The sequence below is a fragment of the Hyperolius riggenbachi genome, chromosome 3, assembly GCF_040937935.1.
Source record: "Hyperolius riggenbachi isolate aHypRig1 chromosome 3, aHypRig1.pri, whole genome shotgun sequence".
In the NCBI taxonomy this organism is placed as follows: Eukaryota; Metazoa; Chordata; class Amphibia; order Anura; family Hyperoliidae; genus Hyperolius; species Hyperolius riggenbachi.
Genome location: NC_090648.1, coordinates 129,522,268 through 129,538,058, shown reverse-complemented (window position 1 = coordinate 129,538,058; position 15,791 = coordinate 129,522,268). Strand labels below are relative to the sequence as shown.

The 15,791-nt window shown below is 44.9% G+C and overlaps 1 protein-coding gene across 2 annotated transcripts in view; it reads left to right on the top strand.

The window, feature by feature from the left end:
- The window catches only part of ANXA4 (annexin A4), a 103,479-nt gene extending 89,553 nt beyond the window's left edge, over positions 1 to 13,926 (top strand). For both annotated transcript variants that reach the window (XM_068274934.1, XM_068274935.1), the window contains exons 11-13: positions 8,712 to 8,770; positions 11,535 to 11,657; positions 13,765 to 13,926. In XM_068274934.1, coding sequence (XP_068131035.1) covers positions 8,712 to 8,770; positions 11,535 to 11,657; positions 13,765 to 13,824 — 242 coding nt within the window. In that variant the 3' untranslated portion in view covers positions 13,825 to 13,926. The remainder of the gene's footprint in view (positions 1 to 8,711; positions 8,771 to 11,534; positions 11,658 to 13,764) is intronic.
- Positions 13,927 to 15,791: the final 1,865 nt, after the last annotated feature.

Below are 15,791 nucleotides of genomic sequence, written 5' to 3'. Positions count from 1 at the left end.
CAAAACGCTAGCGGTTGCGTTTTGCGTTTGCTGATTTCAGTGGGTTCCAGGCCTTAATGTTACAGGTCATGCTGCACTCCTAGGTAATTAGCACCCCTGAGCTCACCATTGCAGTGAGGATAGCTACACTCCACAAGACACCGAACAATCACAGGTGTATATCTTGCTGAAGAGGATCAGCAAAGACCTCTCCCTGCATATGGAATTCCCTGTAGATCATATGATGTGTAGATACCTTACGTTTTATGGTGTTCAGATTCACACCCAGCACTTTTGTATGAGTACATGTGTCTAGTGAGGTACAGTACCAGTGACCAGACTAGCGCAAGGCTATTTATCTGATTGCGATTTGGTACATACAAGATTTAGTCTTGACAGACATGTGTCTGATTATTATTACCTGTACCACCCTTCAGCTTGTTTGCACATCTACACATGTCTAGTCAGCTTTGGAAAGTTTTTTTTTTTTTTTTTTTTTTTTTTTTTCCTTTTTTTCAAAAGGTTGTTTTAATATTCTTGTAGCGCGGACATCTTCCACCGCACTCTTACACTGTGTACGTATATATACCACATATCTTCGGGGAGGAGAGAGCTGCATCCATCTAGAGTAGGGGTGTCGAACTCAAATACACAGTGGGCCAAAATTAAAAACTGGTGGGCCAACCCCAATGTCTAGTGGTCACCTCTGTACCTTATACAGTGTTCTTATTGCCCCCCATACAGTTTCTTGGTGTCTAGTGGCCCCCCACCCTCCCCCATACAGTTCCCTGATGTTTAGTGGCCCCTCTTTCTTCACCATGTGGGTTCATAGTTTCAGCAGCACTTAGCAATATAGGCTTAGCACTCGGGTGCTCACAGGCCAAATATAATGTAAAGCGGGGAAACCACTTAATGAGAACCTGAACTGAAAATTAAAAGTCAAAATAACCATACACAGTTCATACGTGCCTCCTGTGTAGTCTACTCCTCAATCTTTCTCCTCTCCTGCATCCTATTTGTCCACTGTGATCAATTGAATTCTCTGTCCTCCATTTTGAAATTGGCCATTTACCCCATAACGGCTTCCTGGTCAGCACACTCAAACTGTAATATCGCCCATTTGAGCCATAGGGAAACATGGACTTTACCTTGCACATTCAGTTGTAACTGACAGCAGCTTTTATATAACTGATAGCAACTGGTATATTTCAGTACTGACAAAATATTGTCAGAACTGGAAGGGATCACTGTAAGAAGAAAATGGTGATCTTCTAAGAGGAACTGACAGTGATATTCGTATGTAATAGTCATTTGCAGCTACATCATGTGTTAATTTTAAATAATTTTACTCAGTTCAGGTTCCCTTTAAGGGCCAAATTTTGATGGCACCGTGGGCCAGATTTGACCCGCGTGGCTAGAGTTTGACATGAATGATTTACAGTGAGACCCGGCTGGGATATGTCCTTCTATGAAAAGCCTACATCTCCCAGGATGCATTGTGGCAGCTGGGGGTGTGCAGTACCTGCAGGTATCCCTGGGGAAAGATGGATGCCAGCATAAAGACAGAGGGCTACTAAGCAGCCCCTAAAGTTAAGGAATACCTGCCACCCTCCTCTAAGGCACACTCCATTTACGAACCTTCCTTAGGGTTCATGTAATGATCTGCTCTGCTGTCTGCACAGGCAGACAGCTTTTTGGCCAATTTTTAGGTCTGAGTGCTGCAGGTCCCTGGAAAAGAGACCTGTCTTCACTCTGCAAGTTTCAGAGTTGCTGTTCTGGTGAGGAATTTGCATCCACCTGTCATGCAGATTCCTTAGCTGCTTCCTTTGACTGCTTGCAGTATAAATACCATTTCCTCCCAGAATTCCCTGCTGGTCATGAAGGTTTGTTCCTGCTAAACTTTCCTGGAGTCTCAGCCCTCTGATAATTGTTTGCTAATATTGCTATCTTAGAGTAGTTCCTTGGGAGTGCATAGCATTCCTTCTAGCATAGTGAGGTCGTTATTATCTGTATTGCCTTGTTCTGTCTTTCTGTTGCGATTGTTCTCTCGCCAGCGGTGGCTGACAGGAAATCGCTCTGTCTGTTTGGATCGCATTCGCCCTAGCGTTAGAGGCGGTGGGTCTTTCTGTATTCTATCTTGGAGTGTAACCTCTGCTGCGGTTGCTACTGGTTACTCCTGTCTGTCTTGTTGTGCAGATCGCACTCGCTCTTGCGGAAGAGCAGTGGATTCTATCCGACTTGTTCCTGTTGTCTGTCTGGAGCAAATGCCTGCTGTTGCCTGAGGTAAGGCAACCGATTAGCAAGCGTTTCTGTTATTTGTTTGTGTTTTCTGGGTTCATTTGTTAGTCAGGGTTGGCGCGTTTTGTCTCTGTTGCGCTACTCGTGCGGAGACCGCGCCATTAACGTGTTTTGTCGCTGTTGCGCTTCTCGTGCGGAGACTTCGCCATTAACGTGTTTTGTCGCTGTTGCGCTTCTCGTGCGGCGACTGCGTTTAGCTAGTGCGTTTATTTTCCTTGGCGTTCTGATTGTTGTTTGCTGTGTCTTTCTTACTACACCTATGCTCTGTCCTTACTCAGTCTTGTGTCGCTATTAGCAATCGCCATTCTTGCGATTGCTTTCCACTTGGTTTTCGCTGTTGTGTGTTCACCGTCACCAGGTGGCGACTAGATTGGTGGACATACATACATTCTGTCTCTGTGCTCACAATCTCTCTCTAGGGGCTATTTTGCCCTGTATTGCTTCACCTCGTACAATTCCTATCTGGCATCTGTGGCAGTGCAGAGGGTTTATTCCTCTGCACTCCACAGCTCCATCTGCCGGTGGGAATTCCTCTCTTCAGGTGCATTGCGCCAAAGCTGGGTTCTGTTAATTAACGCTGGTGGAGGATTTCAAAGTGTCAAAGGTCAAGTTTTTTTTTTTTTTTTTTTTTTTTTTTATTAGGGGGACCCGTAATCCTATTTGTGTGTTTTTGGGATCAGTTGAGTGTAGTGGTAAATTTCCAATGAGCAGGTAAAAGGAAGGGCCGCATGGGATCCACAGTCAGATAGCTTTGTACTAAGCCATGCAATGCTAGCTTGGGCAATGCTTTCATCCAGTTCTATCATATTTCTACTGATCTCTAAAACATGGTGTGAAATGATCACTACTCTGCCAACAGTTTCCTATTGGGGAGTATTGCTTGATTGCAGTGACAGAGGTTGGGGTCCCCAACCTGGTCATACTGTTTGCATATTGTTATCCTGGTCCACTACACTTTGAACTTCATGCTCAAGATAGGTAGTGACCATCATCACAGAGCCACCACTCTGCACAACTCGTTGCAAACTGTCAGTGAAGAGACGGCACACCACAGGTTTCAACCTTTGTGATTTAAGTGGCGATAGACAAGTACAACAAGTACACTACATGGTATGGACACACTTGTATACCTGAGGAAGTATAACTGTGCCTGTAACATGTAGTGTGCTTGTCTATTGACACAAACTATAAAACTTAGCTTTTAAAGGAATCATCAGCCTTTGTAAGCCCCCCCCCCCCCCCCCCCACGATCGACTTACCTGTGGCTTCCTCTAGCTCCTTCCCGTCTACATGTCTCCGCTGGTATTGAGGCCAACCTCAGAGTCGCAGTGTCCGCGGTGTACTGCACAGGCGCAGAACTACTGTGCCTGCACAGTACACCACGGACAACCTGCCCGTGATTGACTGGGGTGCTCACGCAGGCGCAGTACGAGGCCGACCCTGAGATTGGCCTCAGTACCGGTGGGGACACCAGGCCGCGGGCTACGAGCGGAGCTGTGTTGTGGGACATGTCTCCGGGAAGGAGCTGGAGGAAGCCATGAGTAAGTAGATCGGGGGGGCGCTTACAAAAGGCTGATGATTGATTTAAGGACCACTGTCGCAAAAATCATAAAATTTAAAGTATGTGTAAACACGTACAAATAAGCAGTACATTTCTCCCAGAGTAAAATGTGCTATAAATTACTTTTTTTTTTTTTTTTTTTTTTTCCCTATGCTTCTGGGACTTGCAGTAGGCAGTAGCAATCTGACAAAACCGACAAGTTTTGGACTAGCTCATCTTCTCCTGTAGGATTCTCAGGGCTTTCTTTATTTTCAAAAGCACTTAGTGAATGGCAGTTGCTCCATCCAACTGACCCAAGAATATCCAGGGAGGCTAGCTAGCATATTTGTATAAATCCTTTTCAGGGACTCTTTTCATAAAAAATACAGGCCATGCTGAGAATCCCCCATGAGGAGATAAGCTGGTCCAAAACCTGTCGGTTCTGTCAGATTTCAATTACCTACTGTAAGTGACAGCAACATAGGAGAAAAGTAATTTATGGCTCATTTTACTCAGAAGAAACATACTTCTTATTTGTATGTGTTACATGTATTTTACACTTTTTTGCGATAGTGGTCCATTACGCCTGCAGTGTGCCATCTCTTCAATGGCAGTTTGCAGCTGGTCACACTATGTAGGTGGTCTGTATGAAACGCAGCACTAACTACACATAGCAAACCCTTTCATATAACCTGTATACCCAGATCAGTGGCAATATTAAGTGCCATCACATACTATATACATTTTTGTTCTTTGAAAAAAAAAAATGTCCTTTGCAAATTGCAAGCACAGGCAGTTTCTGTATAGGGAAATCCATTTTCCAGTAGCTTTCACATTCTATGCAGAGCATCTTTTAGAGATCCTGCTGCACACATTTGTGTCAGGAACTGAATGCCATTGAAGCCCATGGGAAGTAAACACAGGTTTGCCTGCTTTTTCTCTGGTTCAGGTTTACCATAAGTCCCTGGAATCGCCTTCAGTGGACACCAGCACTTTACAGTCTAGGAGCCATAGTTGATGACTGATTAGCACGCACATGGACATCTGATCTTTGGGCACACGCTTTTGACACACAAGTCCGGGTAGAAGTGAAACACCCAGGAGGTTAGCAAGGGCAAAATTGTAATTGCCTGATGAGTGGGTCAGAGAATCTCAACAGCAAGCGGTATTGTGGGGTGTTGCTGGTACCATTCAGTTGCCCACTAAAAGTGATCAGAGGTTAGGATAACCGGTGAACTGGAGTGGGTGTCTAAAGGCTCATACACACATCAGACTATAGTCTTTGAAAAAAGGAAAGCTCACAGACCAATCTTACCCCCTTCCATGTAGTATGAGAGCCATACCTTCACAGTCTTTTCTATGGAGCTGAACTCCCCATCAGAAAATCTTTGCAAGATGCTGTACAGACACAAAATATCAGTATCTGCAAAAGATCTGTTCCTGCCAAAGATCCGTTCCTGCAAATTGCATTCATAGTCTGAGATCTGCAGATCATCATACACACCTTGTTTAACTGACATTCATCTGCAGATCAGACAATCATCTGAAGATCCATCCTGGTGGGTCTGATCTGCAGATGAATGTCTGTTAAACAAGGTGTGTATGAGGCTCTGCAGATCTCATAGACTATGAATGCATTTTGTAGGAACGGATCTTTTGCAGGAACAGATCTTTTAGAGATACTGATCTCTTGAATGTCTACAGCATCTTTGTGTGCATCATCTTGCAAAGATTTGTCTGATGGGGAGTTCAGCTCCATAGACTAGACTGTGTAGGTATGGCTCTCATACTACATGAAGGGGGTAAAATTGGTCTGTGATCTTTCATTTTCCAAAGACTATAGTCTGATGTGTGTATGAGCCTTAAGACTCACTGATGCATGTGAGTCCAATCCTAATATGAGGATGGATAATGAGATGCAAATCATTCAGAGTTGTTGCAGAAATATGCAAATTTTCTATACAAATGTATGCAGCATTGGAACTCCTAGTTGAATGGAGTCCCTAGTTGGAATTTGGTCCATTTTTAAGCTTTATAACTTTGCTTACAGAGTTTGCATCCACCTGGAATTACTTGCATTTCATTGACCATCCCTACCCAAGCACAAATTGCGGAAAACCGTAATGCTGGCTATGAGAGAAAGTTATCCGAAGACAGTACATCAAAGCTTACTCCATATGGGGCTGCCTAGCCACTGAGATTCCCCAAATCTAAGTCCATGTGACCATCTGGCATGTGCTGGAAAATCGATTCAATCCTTGGAGGCCCCAGATCACAGCTTAGAGGACTTGGTGTTGCCGCTTGCATCTTGGTGCCAAATAGCGATTACATTTGACATGAGTTCTGTTTTGCTCTGTAATATGTATTGACCTCCCTGGGCTGAAGTAGATATACAGGTTCGGAAGGTTAATGATGGATATTTATCAGCTTGATTGATCAAGTCCTCTCTTTATCTATCGGTCTCTATTACCAATCTCCAAATGAAGCTATGTTTGTATGGTAGATTAAATCAGATGGTGACCACCTCGGCCGAGAATCTAGCATGTGTACAAAGGGCTGGCACTACCAACAAGGCAAAAGGGACAACTGCCCCAGGGCCCCAAGTGCTGCAGAGCTGCCCCCCAGGTTTCCCCCTGACTTGTGCTTCCTGGGGCCCCTGCAAAGTTTTTTTTTTTTTCAGCATAGCGACTTGCAATAATATGCAACGAATCGCTGAAAAGAGGCACTTCCTGCAAAGGTGAAGATGAGTGCACAGACGAGGCAGCATGCTGGGACAGGTGAGTTGCTATGCTGACAAAACTGTGCAGAGGCTCCAGGGAGCACAGTAAGGCTGAGGGGGTGATGGGGGGGGGGGGGGGTGCTAGCCAACTTGGGGGGCAAATATGCTGTTGGAGGGAGGCAGGTTAATCCTTGCTCCAGAGCCACAGTGAGACTTGAACTGGCCCTGTGTGTACATGTGGATTCTTGCCCAAGAATTATCTGACTGCCTAAAGCTCGAGCATGCCCATGTCTTGTGCCAGATCATACAGGACTCCTCCCGGTCGGTCTTGTGGAGTCCATGTCTTGTTGGGCCAGAGCTGTTTTAGCAGCACAAGAGGGACCTACATAATATTAGCTAGAAGTGTTAAGGTGGCCATACATATACCGATTTTTGAGTCTCCATTGACAAACAAAAAATCAGTGCTGCAACAAGCATGCCGATCGATGATCCAACTGATTTCTTGATGAAATCTGTTGAATGCATTGATTGTACACACTGGAAAGTTGTTGGTCTGATGTGGTCGATCGTACATGCAGCAGTAATGGCATTCGATACTGCGACAGCCACTGCCTACCTGCCCACTTCCAGGTGTAAATGCCCCCCCCCCCCCCCCCCCACTGCCCTTGCAATGTAAAATCTCATTAGCTCAGATCTCGCGACTCACAGTCACCCCCGAGTGGCACCACGCACGCCTGGTGGGGCATCACTCACGTGCCACGTGTTATACGCACCGCCACGTGGTGGATCCATGTGACAGGAGTGCTCGGGGGAGCCAGCACAGGAGACCTGGAGTTGCAGCAACTAGACAGGTGAGATTCACAATGCATGGGGTGGGGGGGGGGGTGTATTTGAATTATGGGGCAGACAGACAGAAATGGTAGCATCGTGAGGTCGATGCCTGATAGATTTAATGATGAAATCGATTGTGAATTGGTCTACGTTGTATGGGCTGCCAACAGATCTCTTACCGATTTAGAGAGGGATTTGTCAGTCTATCTGCCAATACATGTCTAGATGTATGAGCACCTTTAAAGGACATCCGAGGAGAAAATAAACTGATGAGAAAAACAATTTTATCTATCCTCCTTCTGGTAAAAATGACTTTTAGATATCCCACAGTTTTATTTTATATTTAAATCTAGATTTTAAGTTTTTACTGTTTCACTGTCTGCTCAATGATGCCTTTATTGAAGTATGCTAGAGCTCAAATCTATGTATTATTGCCCGTTTTTATCTCTCTTCTGCTCCTGGAAGCCATTTATTTTATAGCTGTAATTCCTTATCAGTGAGGGCTATTCTATAGTCTGATCCAGATAGAAACTGACACTTGCATGCCTGATCTTTTACTCTTTCAAGCAGAGAAAGGAAAAAAGTGTGTGTGTGTGTGTGTCAGTCACTGTACATACACATATCTATCTCCTCATGTCATCTCGGTTGTCAACCTTCTTAGCGGTATGGACGAGGGACTCTAAGGGGGGGACCGGGACTCCCTGTGACGTCACGACGTCATTCCGTTCATTGCCATAGCGACGGGGGAAGCCCTAAAGGAAATCCCGTTCAGAACGGGATTTCCTGGTAGGTTTGATTGCCGGCGGCGATCGGAAGGGTGGGAGGGATTCAGCAGGGAGGGGGGGAAATCGTGTAGCTAGCGCCAGGCTAGCTACATGATTAAAAAAAAAAAAATCAAATACTGCTGCGAGGCCACCCTGGCGATCTTAATAGAACGCCAGGGTAATGTTTAGGATGATGGGGGTATTTGTGGGTTTACCGTATTTGGCTACTTTTTAATAGACCAACGTTCTTCCATCTTTACTGCATGTGAATTATTATTCAACATAGCAAAAATGCAACAGCTGAGCAGATAATGTATAGAAGGCCCCATGAGAAAAGGATTGATTTGTGATGTGCTATTGACCAGCTTCTTCTTCCCATACTGTGATTTATTTCCTGGAGATAATAGTGACACCGAACATATATAAATAGGAAGGGCGCAGGCTGCTGGCCATGAAATATTTACTTGGTGCGCTATATATTCTACCCAGATGGGCTTTCTATCTGTTACCCTGTCATCTGGCATTAATGTTGTTTAGATTTCAGCTTTCCTTGTAATCCATTCTGTATTTTCTCTTGCAGTGAAATGCATGAGGAGCAAGCCGGGCTACTTTGCTGAAAGATTATATAAATCCATGAAGGTGAGTTGTTTGCTGCTAAATTAAATCTTTTATTGCATCTTACATCCGTGAGCAAATTCAATACAGGAGAAAAGCGCAGGCATCTCTAGAGATCCTAATATATGAACACTCTGCACAGGATATACAGTAACTGCCGCTTTCTCCAAGGCTGTAACTATCTTCTCAGAACCCAAAGCTGGGCTGAAGCAGCTGAGACTCTGTAATGAGAATGTGAACGTCATTGATGCGATCCTTCTGGGTACAGCGTGCTTGTTTCAGTAATATGAGTGGAAAATTAATAACACTTACACTGTACTGGGGAGTACTTGGCATGCCTGCTACATATTATTATCCATTAAAAAGCTTTAGTATGTTGCGATGGCTTTCATTTATTGGATTATCTAAATACATAGCTGGCTGTTATGCCTTTCCTGAGGTGCTAAAGGATCATGGGATGCTGTTCATATTGCAGTGGTTTGATTTGCACCACGGCACTGCCATGCCCCCATATGCAATTTATCTACCCTCCCCTCACCATGCCAGGTCTTTACCTGGCATGGTGAGGGGAGGGTAGAGATTGCTTATGGGGGCATGGCAGTGCTGTGGTGCAGGTCAGCTGGATCTTTATCGACAAGACACAGAACATTACTAGGGTGTGCTCTATAGCCCAAGGTCTCCTCACAGAATAGGTGCTGGTTACTAAACAGGTGGAGCCTAGATTGGAACCCTGGTCTCCTAAGGCAGAAGTAATGGTGACAGCACTACATTCAGGCATGTTGCAAGCACTGCTAGAGTTCATAGTCCTGAGAGGCTCCTGCTCACAAGTTAATTTGCAGCCAGTTAGTCTGTAGGCCGGGCACTCAGAGGTGAAACCAGGACCACATACCATAGCAACATTTTGATGGGACCCATGGCCTATAGAAGTTGTTCTAGTTATAATTTAGTTAAAAAATGGCTTGTTAAAAATCTTTTTGTTGGGGGGTGGTTGTTGTGTTTACTAATATTCACTGTGCTGTTTCAGACTGTAGTCCTGTGGGATTCGTACTCTATCTGGTAGCATTTTCACAGTGGTGGGCAGCACCGCTCCCAACCCAAACCAGGAGGGGATGAGAAACTTTAACCCAAGATTGAGCTTCATCCCAATCAGTAGCAGATTATTATTATTTTTATTATTATTTAGTATTTATATAGCGCCAACATCTTCCGCATCGCTTTACAGAGTATATATAGTCTTGTCACTAACTGTCCCTCAGAGGAGCTCACAGTCTAATCCCTACCATAGTCATATGTCTATATTGTGTTATGTAGGTATCATAGTCTAGGGCCAATTTAGGGGAAGCCAATTAACTTATCTGTATGTTTTTGGGATGTGGGAGGAAACCGGAGTGCCCGGAGAAAACTCACGCTTACACTGGAGAACATACAAACTCCTTGCAGATGTTGACCTGGCTGGGATTCAAACCGGGGACCCAGCGTTGCAAGGCAAGAGCGCTAACCACTATGTCACCGTGCTGCCCACAGATATCCCCTTTCCTACAAAAAATCTGATCATAAAGGACATCTGTATGGCTGATATTGTGGTTGAAACTCTCCTACCGTGTGCTGTCTGTGAACCTTGTTGCTTTGTGGAAAATAATGGCTTTTTTTTAAACTGCCAAGCAAGCAATATCTCCCTCTGTGTGCATAGAAGTCTCAGTAAATAAACATTCCATACAGATCCACAGAAGAAAATCACACACTTTCCACCTGACCTATGCATTATAGGTCAGACTGCCGATGCCAGAATCCAGCAGGGACACCACTCCTGCATGCACTGGAAACAAACAAAATTGGAGACTGCACACAAATGGCTCAGCAATCAAACTGTATTGGGAGCACACAGAGGTACACACGACCGGTTTCGATATTTTCCTTCCAGATCACCTGGCAGGACTAATGTCTCCACCAGTGATACATTTCAGAATGTAAATCAAGCTAAGGAAACCTTTTACAATGCGCAAATACTAATAAATAATGTATAAGAGATTATTGTGTATTACTGCAGTCCCTCTTTAGAGTGAACCTGCAATGAAAGCCATCTAGGTACAGGTCAATTGTAATTCTTTAAAGTTAGAGGCAGAACTCCTATCAGATCACAGTGCAGTGTAAAGTGTGGTTGATGCAGTTAGTCACACTGTTCTCTTTCTATTGAAGATTAAAAAATCACCACGTAGTCTTGTCGGCTTTGCATCGCTTTAGTGACTCCTCAGAGGATGTGGTGTCAGTGTCACAGTCCCCAGGCCAGGCCCAGGATTCTTCCTGCTTGCTGAAAGATGTGCTTCTGAGCTCCAGTAGAGCTGAACCACATGTGACAAATGCAGAGAGGAGCAGAAGCCACACTTGGCATTTATTACAGCACTGCTGCCTGCTCAGGGCAGGGATAATGCTAAGGAGAGCAGAGAGCTGGAGCCAGACAGCAGACTCTGCCATTCTGAGCCTTATTAGACCTTATAACTTGGGGCTGATATGGTTTGGTAAGCGTTCTTATTATCTGGTGTGGTGGAGGATTATTAGTCTGCACTGAAGTGTATGATCTACATATGAAGAGGAGTTTATCTGAAAGAACTGAACTTTGGCTGTGGCTTTACAATACTATCAGTGAGCTTCTAGCGCTGTTTTCCTTATTTGTAACAATTGTAGCATTGCTCCCGGTTTCTGTGTGGTTATTTGCATTCAGCATACATTCCAGCTGGGCACATGATCTATTTTGGTTGTAGTAATATATAACCCATTTTTCATGTCTCAGGGCCTGGGCACCGATGACAGCACACTTATCAGAGTGATGGTTTCTCGCTGTGAAATTGACATGTTGGAAATCCGCTCCGAGTTCAAGAAGATGTATGGAAAATCTCTGCATTCTTTCATCAAGGTGAGAGCTCTATACACGGCTAGTCAGGCAGAAGCATGCTTATGTCTATCAGGTTCAAGGACGGGGATGCTTGTAATGTTACCGTTTAATAGCCGGTTTATTACTTGACATTTATTTTATTTGATCCAGCAACTGTTATAAACAAGCTGCTTTTTAAAGGGACCCTGAGCTGTAGCTAGAATAAAAAATTTCACTTACCTTGGGCCTCCTCCAGCCCACCACAGGCCGCGAGGTCCCCCGACGTTGTCCTGTCTGTGTCCCTCCGGCGGCTCCCGTTACCGGCGACGCCCAGGCCAGGTGTCGGGAGACTCTTCCTGGATCTTCACACTCTGTCATCATGCCGGCTGCTACGTGTCGTAATGGCAACCGTGGTGATAGGGCTGCGCATGCACGGTTTTTTACCGCTAAAGCGCGCATGCGCAGACCTGTTACACTGGGCGCCGTGTTGACACAGCGTGTAGATCCAGGAAGAGTCGCCGGTAACGGGAGCCGCCGGAGGGACACGGACAGGAGCCAGGAGGACACCTCGGGGCCTACAGTGGGCTGAAGGACGCCCAAGGTAAGTGACATTTTTTTTATTCTAGCTATAGCTTAGGGTCCATTTTTAAATGATCTGTGCTGTGTCTGTGACCCTCATTTCTGAATGAAGTAAATCTGTGGTAAATCCCTGCTGATTGAAATGAGTTCTCATCTGATTGTAGTCATAAAACACCTCTGAAGAAAGGGCTGGGCCAGAGACTAAAGGTACATACACACGTCAGACAAAGCTTGGTCTAAATAAACGTTGACCAACGAAGATTAGCGATCTTAATTGAACAATCTGTATATACATATGAACAATTCAAGAAAGAAGGAATTGATGGATAATGCAGAAGTGACGTCTGAGGTGCAATTAACTGAAACAATCGATATCTGTACAAACATGAGTGATTATGTACGATCGACTGTGGCGCATGTTGATGGAGCAGAGTAGTCGGTAATGCACTGAGGAGTACTCATATGACCTTCCTCAGCCTCCCCCTCTTCTCATGCACTGAGGGGTACTAACATACGACCTTCCTCAGCCTCCCCCTCTTTTCATGCACTGAGGGGTACTAACATACGACCTTCCTCAGCCTCCCCCTCTTTTCATGCACTGAGGAGTACTAACATACAACATTCCTCTCTCTCTCTTCCCATGCACTGAGTACCACCAAAAACAGATGCAGTGAAACCGCAGCACTTAAGCTGAATACTTACCCCAGCAACAAGGAAGATGGATCCAGTGATGTCTCCCTGACAACTAGGGCTTCCTGATCCATCTTCTGTTAGGCGGGTATGTGCAATGTTACTTGACAGGCGTGAAAGAGACTCCAATCAATTCAATCTGCCATGCAACGCTAAGCAACATCCACGTGATCATGCGTCTGTACCCATGTTGGGTGATCGCGGAAATGACCGCTTGTCCCTCAAAAAATTGCCAATCATCGGAAAAATAACGAGGTGGGTATGGGTTTTTAGACTTGTAGACCTAAAGTCGGGACAAACTACAAAAACAAACACTTATTTGAAACAGTGCCCAGGTCTTTGACTGGTCAGTCCTAGTGTATCAAGCATTATAAGCATTTAAAAACTACATAAATTGATCACCGTGATCTTTATCTAACTCTATCCTGTGATTGGGTTTAGTCCGTGCTTACCTTAACTTTCTTTCTCTGCTGTGTAAAGTCTGGTTTCAATTCTTTTGTGGTCTAGTTGTAATAGTTTGAAGACAGTGTCCTTTACAAGTCAGTTTGGGTGTCACAAAGGCAGCGCAGGGACACAGCGGAGGATCTCCTCTCTGCTGACACACGCAGCACGCCTTGCTGTTCCCACTAAACGCAGGTCTGCAAGTCAGGTAAAATAAAAAAGGCTTGCTGAGTTTTTCACAGCAGGGTCCTCTGTGTATGGGCAGATTATTAAATCAGCCCAGGATAATTTACCGCTATGCATAAAGTGTTTATGTAATGTTTCGGCACCGTGCTGTTTTCTAACATACAAAAACCAAATGCGGCCCTTTGTAAGGGTCACTGTGCCATTTTCTGCTGTTATAATGGAAGTCCTTGTATGACTTTGTCCTTGTTTGCAGGGAGACTGCTCCGGTGACTACAGGAAGGTGCTGCTGAAGCTCTGCGGCGGGGAAGACTGATACAATCTCCTATCCCTACACAAGTTCAGGAAAATGCTTTATATACGTACATTATGTGTCCTTGCCAGTCTTGCTAGAAAAAATAAATTGTACTCTTTATGACTTCATGTGTAGTTCTCTATTTAATGATCCCTCTACAAAGCAATTTTATTATAGCCGCGCTCCACAACATCTGCACAAGTGGGATTTAAAAAAAATTAAAAATGTTGATAAACATAGCGGTGATAAAAGTATTGTGGAGCGTCCAACCAGTTGCCAGTTGCGGATGTGCCTCGTCTTGGATCCAGCAGCACTCCAGATCAGTTACTCAGTTGTAGGAAATAGCCGGCCCCATCCAATGTAATTTATTTGCTTTTATTGAATCAGTGGATTACAGCAATAAAATGCAACGTTTCTTGGTGAATACCGCTTTATCAAGCTGTTGCTGTATGTCAAATACACATAACAATGTCTCACTCGAGCATATATATAGCATAGTCAATCAGCAGGTAGCCAATCAGTTTAAACTAGCATTACATCAATCAAAATGGCTCCTACTCACACGGACTGGAGACTAGTGGTGATTAAGGAATTGCAAGATTTTCTGGCTTTTGTTGCAGTGTACTTGCAGTGGGCCCCAGGTCTGAATCTGTAGTTTGAGGTTTGTGGTGTTTTCTGGTGTGTTTTGTGTGTGTGTGTGTGTGTGTGTGTGTGATCTCAAAGGATTTTTTTTATTTAGGTGTTGTTGGTTTTTTTTTTTTTTTTTTTTTAAGGGGGGGGGGGGGGGGGTCTTACCCAGGTAGTAAAATTGTTGCAAAATCTTTTTGTACATTGATTTCAAAAGCAATTTTGCGGCAATCCCAGGGATGGACCTACTGTGAAGTCACCGGCATCAAGTGATTCAGGCAGCAAACGATAGGGGGCAGCATTTGGCAATCAGTTTGGTCCACCTGGCGCCTGCCTCTACTCTGCTCTCCCACACTCCTTCATGGCACACATACACAACCCTCCTCATTCACGCATCCCTGAATCCTCGTCCTCATTTGACTGGTGGCAATTGCCACCCTTCTCTATGATGACATAAGCAGGTGAGTTGTCAATATATACCTCATCCAGGCATGCTATGGTAAAACCCCATCCCTGGCGGGACCACAGCAATGTCATTGGGCCAATGACTGCGCTTGATCAGTAGCAGTGACATCTGATCTATCACTGCTACTGATTGAATGCAGTGATTGGCCCAAAGAAGGTGCCATGGTCCTGCCCGCAAGGTCATCAACACCAATTAGCAAAAGGAGCAGAGGGCAGCTGTCAGGGGCATAGCAATAGGGGTTGCAGAGGTAGCGACCGCATCGGGGCCCTTGGGCCAGAGGGGCCCCGAAGGGCCCTCCCTCAACTGCAGTATTAGCTCTCTATTGGTCCTGTGCTCAGAATAATCACTTCTATAGATACTTTGAATAGTGATCATCATAAACAAGCTGTTCCCCACCCCCTTCTTGCACCTCTGACACTGTAGTTGCCATTGGCAGGTTTTGGTGCGCCGTATCAATTGTTATGTATAGAGTGCTTGGGGGGCCCCAATGTAACACTTGCATCGGGGCCCACAGTTCCTTAGCTACGCCACTGGCAGCTGTGATTGGTTGATCTGGTGCCAGCACAGCTGCCAAAGGAGCAGCCTCCAAAGTTTGCTAGAACCTGCCCTGGGCAATCCTACACCTTGTATTGGAGCGCAAATTCTCCAAAAGTATTGCAGGGCTTGCAATTGCGATTTGGGGAAATTGCAATCACTTCTATGAATTCTCCTAAGTTCACTTTCATTAGCCTAGCGCTTTTGGAATAAAAAAACATGGCTGAAATGGCTTCTGTGGGCCCCAGGCCTCATACTGTACGAATTGAATGCAGCTTCTGCTGATTTACAGAATATTAATTCCAAGCTGCATATGAGTTAAAGAAAAACTTTGCATGAAATCAGACAAATTGTAATCTCA